This window comes from Phaseolus vulgaris, chromosome 5, assembly GCF_000499845.2.
Source record: "Phaseolus vulgaris cultivar G19833 chromosome 5, P. vulgaris v2.0, whole genome shotgun sequence".
Taxonomy (NCBI): domain Eukaryota; kingdom Viridiplantae; phylum Streptophyta; class Magnoliopsida; order Fabales; family Fabaceae; genus Phaseolus; species Phaseolus vulgaris.
The window spans coordinates 14382830-14390253 of record NC_023755.2 but is presented as its reverse complement, the minus strand read 5'-3'; the positions used below and the strand labels follow the sequence as shown (position 1 = coordinate 14390253).

At 50.8% G+C, this 7424-nt stretch overlaps 1 protein-coding gene across 1 annotated transcript; it reads left to right on the top strand.

The window, feature by feature from the left end:
* The first annotated feature begins 3032 nt into the window (after positions 1–3032).
* On the top strand, positions 3033–4481 carry LOC137834004 (uncharacterized). Its single transcript, XM_068642071.1, has one exon. It carries the CDS (start codon positions 3033–3035, stop codon positions 4479–4481), a length of 1449 nt encoding a protein of 482 aa, XP_068498172.1.
* The last annotated feature ends 2943 nt before the right edge of the window (positions 4482–7424 follow it).

Below are 7424 nucleotides of genomic sequence, written 5' to 3'. Positions count from 1 at the left end.
CCATGCAAGGAGTAACTCGATGTATAGCTGCCTTGGAGCGCGATCTCTTCTGTGTGGCGAGTACGGGTGTCTTCATACATACCTTCCCTGTGGTCTCGCCGGCCGCCTTCATGATCTACTTTACTTGCCTCATCTTGCATGCTCGGGTAAGCTATTCCTCGACCTCAACCTCTGGCTGGCTAGGGAATGACTATCTGACGACTTCATCCTCTGCTTCTAAAGCCTGGAACAAGCTTCCCTGATCCTTCGGCGATGTCCTTCTTTCGGCGATCTCTAATCACTTGGTCGCCTAGGTTCGCATCCGGCGACTCCATCTCAAACCCGGTGACCGCCGGTTTAGGTATGCTAAAGATCGGAGCACGCCAACTTAATAACTGGCGACTACACGAGCCCCCCGACTTCCTTCCCTTCTGCAAGCCAGGTGTCCCGTTCAACACGCCTATATAATAGCTTGCTGCCACGTCATCACTTCCGACCACCTGGGCGGTACACAAGCCCTCCAGTCTTAAGCGAAGACATGTCCAGCGAAAAGACTAAGAGGTCACGTCACTGCCGATTTGCGTGGCGCTGGCACAGAATTCCAAACGCTTGTACCCTCTGCTTTTCTGACGCGCCACCAAACACCTTTTTCCAATCGCTCGACACGTGGCTTCATCAACGGTCATCTATAGCTGTCGTTTGCGCTTCCAAAAGCGTTTGAAAAACCCTTAAACCCTTTTGATCCTGCCTATTGACCGGAACGTTGGAGAATGCCTCGTCAACGGATCGACGTGCGCGCCGTTTCTCACCTTCGCTCCTCCCCTGGATCTACTTCAAGAACCTGCAAAGAAACGACACGGCGCCGCTGCGGCCGATCGCACTCCGACGCTCAAGTCAGTGACGGTATCACCAAATACTAAGAACTAGAACCGTGCAAATCCTCTCACAATCAGCTCTATCACTCGCAAGCGTAAAGTGTATGAACTGAACGTGCGTACCTCAGAAAGTCTGTTAAGAACTCTTATATACCTGGTGGTTTTCTCTCTCCTGGCAGTTACAGACCTGGACACGTGGCTCGCATCCAACTGTACACGTGCCATCATCTGGAGGCTCCCTGACTTGGCGCCGCTTCTGCTCTCATTTTGGCTAAGTTACTTATGCATGGTACTGCCCAGTGCATAGCTAACTTAGGAGTGCGATCTCTACTGGAACTGGCGAGTTAGGGCCTTCGTACACCTTCCTTGTGGTCTCGCCGGCCGCCTTCATAATCTGCTTCTCCTTCAACTTCGGCGATGTGCTTGTTCTGGCGATCTCCGACTGCTTGGTCGCCTGGGTCTACTTCTGGCGACTTGATCTTGAACCTGGCGATCGCCTATTCTGGTGAGCTGGAAATCGGAACACGCCAGATTAACAACTGGCGACTACGCGTGCCCCCCGACTTCCTTCCCTTCTGCCAACCTGGCGCCTTGTCAACACGCCTACACTGTAGCAGGATGCCACGTCATTACACCCGATCACCAGGGCGGTACACCTTTCATTTTTACTGTTTCATCATCTCTCTGCCTTCTAAAAAACGCTCTGAGTTTCCTCTGCAAACCCACGACGCTCTTCAACTCTCTCAGTCCCCAACTCCCTTCAACGCTCATCTGATCATCGAAAGGTACCTCTTTTACTCATTCTGTTGATACCTGCTGCATTTTAACTGATTCGCATCATCCATTATCTATCTGGTGTATACGCTGTGGGTTGTTTTTTTCCTTTTCTTCTTCCTTCTCGCAACTTAGGGCTTCGTCTTCCATTACTTTCATCACAACAAACTCTTGTTCGTTCGTTTTTCATCCTTCGTCCACAATCGAGTCGATCTCTACAACCTTCGTTGATCTTTTTTTTTTCTTTTTCCTTTGCAGTTCCTGCGATGGCTCGTACAAAGACCACCGCGAATCCTCCTCCTTCATCACGAAACCCTCCATCCCAAGCGCATAACCTACCGCGAGCATCTGGTGCTCCCTCTTCCCAGGCTGAGAGGCCTGCAACCTCTCGTCCCAACCTTGCTCAGGCAACCCCACCAGTCGCCCGAGGAGCCTCCATTCCCACTCCAGACTTCAAAAAACTCTACCAATGGGCCACCCCAACTTTGCTGAAGGAGACTTCTTCAGTAAACTCTGCGTTGGCGGTGCTACGGTTGAAGAAAGGGGACGAACCCAACCTCTCGTTCCACAAGGAGCACGACGACAAACTGATGGTGCTGCCTTGCTCTCCCGACGTGCCAATCTGCGTGGATGACAAGGGGAACAACGGCGAGTTGTTCTGCTTCATTTACACCACTCTCTTCAAGAAGGTGAAACTCAGGCTTCCCTTCACCCGTTTTGAATGGGAACTATTGACTGAGCTCAACATCGCCGCTGCCCAGCTCCATCCCAACAGCCGGACATTCGTGCGGGCATTTCAAATTATGTGCGCGCACTTGGGACTACCGGCCTCAGTAGACGTCTTCCTTTTCCTGTTCGAGGCCAAGAATCCTGGAGATCGCCTCTGGGTGAGCTTAAACGGAATTGCTGGGAGATCGATCCTCTCTATCTTCCAGCAATCTTACAAAGATTGGAAGCGAAAGTTCGTCCAAGTGCGCCAAAATGATCAAGACCCTTCGCTGCTCGATGGCTTTCCCTTGTACTGGGTAAACAAGGGAAGCAAGGACTCCAAGGAGAGCTTCAGAAGGCCAAGAAGTCCTGACAACATGGGCGAGTTGGACAAGGATCTATGCCTCTTCTGGAAAGGTGTAGCAGCCGCTAACATTACCTTCCCGACCTCCGCAATAATCACCTTCGAGTTCCTCGAGGGCCAACTCGAAGCTCACATAGGTTAGTGCTTACCTCGACTTTTAGGTTTTCTTCTTGTGCTGCATCTCTGTTATCTATTATTGAGTGTCCTGCTTGTGGCGCATTAGACTTGTTTTTTATTTCCTGCACCATTTGTTTGCATCATTCGCACCCGTACTCGTATATTTTACTTTTGCTTTCGCGCTTACTTGTATATTTTTGCACTGTGTAGACCTCATGTTGGGCAAAGGCAAATTGGCTGAACTGAGGGCGCTCGCCCGAACCCACAGATTGGCGTCGGGCTCTCAAACCGTGCCAAACTCGGTGGTGGAGATCGCCGCTGCCCAAGGCAGATCGCCCCCTCAAGGCCCAGCTCCTCCAGCGGCACTGCCCGCCCCTCAACGAAAGAAGCTCGTCTTAAAGAAACCAAAGAGGAAAACTCCTCAAGTGGTTCAAGAAGACGAAGATGAACATGATGAGGCAACTGAGGACGGCCTCATTACCAAAAGGAGAAGGGTGGCACCTTCTTCAGCACCTGCTCTACCAACACCAACACCGCCTTCTCCCCCAGCTCCAACACCGCCAGTCCAAGCGATACCCTTGGCAGCTGCACTTCCTGCGGTTGAAGGCAATGAGCCCAACTTCATGGAGAACCCTCCGAGCGCCTCCACGCCATTCGTATCTGCTGGAGAGGGTCCTTCTTCAACTGCTTCAATCGCTGAAGCTGCACCAGGTGGGGATGAGGGCGCTCAGAACTCGCCAATACTCATTACCGAGTCCCCCTCTTCACCACCACACCAGGAAACCCAACTTCCTCAACCAATTCAAGAGGGTGGTGGTGAGAGTCAGCACCAGGCCCCTTCAGCCCCTCCACCAGCAGCGGCCGCAAGCCTTCCCCCCGCGGTCAAAGAAATCTGGGGGCCCTTCACAGCTAAGCTCAAAATGATGGCAGAGGACCTCCCCTCCATCATAACAAAATCTGTGGAGAGCTCCACCAAAAAACTTCAGGATGATATCTCCACACTCCAAGAGGAGAATCGCCTGATAAGGATTGAGGCGGAGAAGCTGTCCTGCAACCTCATGATGGCGGAGATTGATCACTCAAGGGTGGAAGACGCCATGAGTGCCGAGCTGAGGGTTGCACGCAAGGAGGCCTCCGATCTACGCCAGAAACTGCACCTCCTAGCTCAAAAGAATATCGAGCTTGAGAGTAAGCTGGTTCCCTACCGACTCAAGGTGGCTGACTTGGAGGCATCAATAAAAGCGGATGCAGCCAAGGTAGAGAACCTCGAGAAAAGGTCGGTTGATCGGGAGGTTCTCCTTGGAAAGGTCAAAAAAGAGAGGAATGACGTCGTGGCTGAGCTCGCTGAAGCTAGGGAGGAAAACAAAAGAACTGTTGCAGAGCTGACCCAGGCGCGGGAGGAAAGCAAAAAGGTTGCTGAAGACCTCGTTCAAGCTCGTGAGAAAACTGAAGAACTGAAGAAACGAGCTGACGAGCTAGGACAGCAAACCGAGGGGCTCAAAAAGCAAAACGAAGAGCTCGAACTGAGCTCCGCCCAAGTCCTCCCCGCTGGATTCGACGCCGCCCTGGAGCAAGTCACCTGCCAGTACCCCGAGCTCGACCTTTCCATGGTATCACTATATAACGAAGTGGTGGATGGGAAGATCGTGCCTTGCGAAGATTAGTCATCTCCCTCCACCGCTTATTCCCTTATATCTTTTTGCACAATCTTTAGGCCTTGTTTGTAATATTTTTCCTCTCTTCTTATACACAATCTTTAGGCCTTTATTATAAATTTTTCTGCTTCTACATATGGTCTCTCTGTTTTCTTTGCTTCTTGTAAAAACCACTTAAACAAAGTAACTTAGCGATTCTACCGTTTACTTAATGCTTCAAACTCGATCAAACTATCACCTTTCGAACGACGGCATTTTAATAACTTGTGAATTTTAAGACAACGAACTTCAGTGTGAAACTACTTACTAACAGCAAGTTTCAATCCAACTGATAGATTAAGATGTAGTTCACCTGATCTGCTCCATCAAAATGGGCCCTTACTCTTGCCATCGCCTGAGATTCTTCTGATCGCCAGAGGGTCCTGGCGATGTAAGCCCCCTTTTGCCTTTGTAACTTGGCTATTGTTCCCTCATCTGGGGGTAGAGGCGCCTTTCGGATCCTTCTCTACCTCCCTGAGTTTCAGAACAATAAGTCGGTCAGCTAGGCGTTCCCTTCGAACCTACCTTAGCCATCCTTCAAACTTCTTCCACCCTCTACACCGTACCTGAACTCGTTCGAGACGAGAAGGATTTTATCTTGCCTGAACTCGCTCGACGACGAGAAGGTCTTTAACTCGCCTGAACTTGCTCGACGGCGAGAAGGTCTTTAACTCGCCTGAACTCGCTCGACGGCGAGAAGGTCTTTAACTCGCCTGAACTCGCTCGATGGCGAGAAGGTCTTTATCTTGCCTGAACTCGCTCGACGGCGAGAAGGTCTTTATCTCGTGCCTCTACATTGCCCCTGGGGCTACATCTTCTCTCCCCTGGAGGCACTAAGGACTTTTTACTGGTGCCTCTACATTGCCCCAGGGGCTACATCTTCTCTCCCCTGGAGGCACTGAGGACTTTTTACTGTTGCCTCTACATTGCCCTAGGGGCTACATCTTCTCTCCCCTGGAGGCACTGAGGACTTTTTACTGGTGCCTCTACATTGCCCCAGGGGCTACATCTTCTCTCCCCTGGAGGCACTGAGGACTTTTTACTGGTGCCTCTACATTGCCCCAGGGGCTACATCTTCTCTCCCCTGGAGGCACTGAGGACTTTTTACTCTAACTCGCCTGCGCTCCCTCGACGGCGAGGAGGTCTTTTAATCTCTTTCTCGCCTCAGGACGCACGAGGGCGTTGAGGTCTTTTAAACGTTGCTGGTGCCTCCGATCGCCGAAAGATGATGAGGACTTTAAAACTTTAACTGATGCCGCCAATCGCCGAAAAGCGATGGGGACTTAAAAACTTTTTAGAAAGCATGCAATATAACTTCAAACTTGCCTTTAAATCACATACGAGTGACAAGGTCTTTTTCTAAAACTTTCGTAACAACAAACATGCAATCTAAAACACTTTAAACTTTGAAAACTCTTCTTTATTGGGTGGCCTCATTAAAAACCCTCCTTAGGAAAAAAGAGTGCCCCCTTCAAACTGTTTTAACAGAAAGCTTGCAAAACTCTTCGTGTTTGTTTTTACTTACAAAGCTTCAACTATAATATAACTTGAGGTGCGTGGCGTTCCAAGTGCGAGGAATCGCCCCTCCTTCCAATGTTTCTAAGCGGTAGGCGCCGTTCTCGAGCGCCTCGGTTATTCTGAACGGTCCTGTCCACTTAGGCGACAACTTGTTCTCCATCTCGTACTGGTGGGCCTTCCTCATCACCAGGTCACCTTCTTTAAACTGCCTTGGCATCACCTTCGAGTTATACCTTCGTTCAATCCTTCGTTTACTCTTGCCTCATCCCTGACCTCATCCAGCAAATCCAAATTCAACCTTCTTTCCTCATTCGAGTCTTCCGCTACAAAGTTCTGGAATCTCGGCGAGCTCTCTTGGATCTCCACTGGAATCATTGCGTCGCACCCATAGACCAAGCTAAACGGGGTCTCATGGGTTCCTGACTGCTCGGTGGTGTGGTACGCCCAAACTATGCGGGGTACCTCCTCAGCCCACGATCCCTTGGCCTTCTCTAGCCTTCTCTTCAAGCCTCTTAGCAATACCCGATTGCCGGACTCTACTTGGCCATTTGTCTGGGGATGCTCAACGGATGCAAACACTTGTTGAATTCCCACCTCTTCGCACAGCTTCAACAGGTGACTTGCAAATTGAGTCCCGTTGTCTGACACCAGGCGCTTAGGCACACCAAACCGGCACACGATGTTCTTCCACACAAAGCTCTCGATCTTGTGTGCGGTGATCTGGGCCACTGGTTCTGCTTCGATCCACTTGGTGAAATATTCAATCGCCACCACCAAGTACTTCATCTGCCTGATCGCCAATGGGAAAGGTCCCAGAATGTCGATTCCCCACGTATGAAACGACCAAGGGCTGTAGATCGACTTCAACTCTTCGGGAGGCGCTTTGTGCCAATCGGCGTGCTGCTGACATTGCTTGCAACACTGTGCATACTTCTTGCAGTCCTCCCTCATTGTTGGCCAGTAGTAACCTGCACGGAGGGTTCTCGCGGCTAGAGCTCGACCCCGGACGTGACTTCCACATATCCCTTCATGGAGCTCGGCCATAATTCTTGCACATTTCTCTCCGTGCACACATTCCAGGAGTGGGTGTGTGAACCCAAACCTATACAACTCGCCATCAATCATCGTGAACTTGCTGGAGTTCTTCTTTATCTTCCTGGTCTCCGTCGGATCCAGTGGGAGAAGGCCATCTGCCAGGCATCGCTTGTACTGTGTTATCCAGGTGTCTGGCTCATGGGTAGCGCAGACCTGCGCCACGTTCACCTTCTCCCCCCGACATGCTCTTATCCTCGGCGATCTCAAGGTCTCCTGAGTTAAAGACCTGTGACTCCTCGCCGCTTTCTCCGTCGACTTGCTTATTTGAAGAACCAGGTGGTCTGCCACAAATGCTCTAGG

Bases quoted from the DNA above. Each gene is read 5' to 3' on its own strand.
- LOC137834004 (XM_068642071.1), top strand. From the start codon at position 3,033: ATGTTGGGCAAAGGCAAATTGGCTGAACTGAGGGCGCTCGCCCGAACC.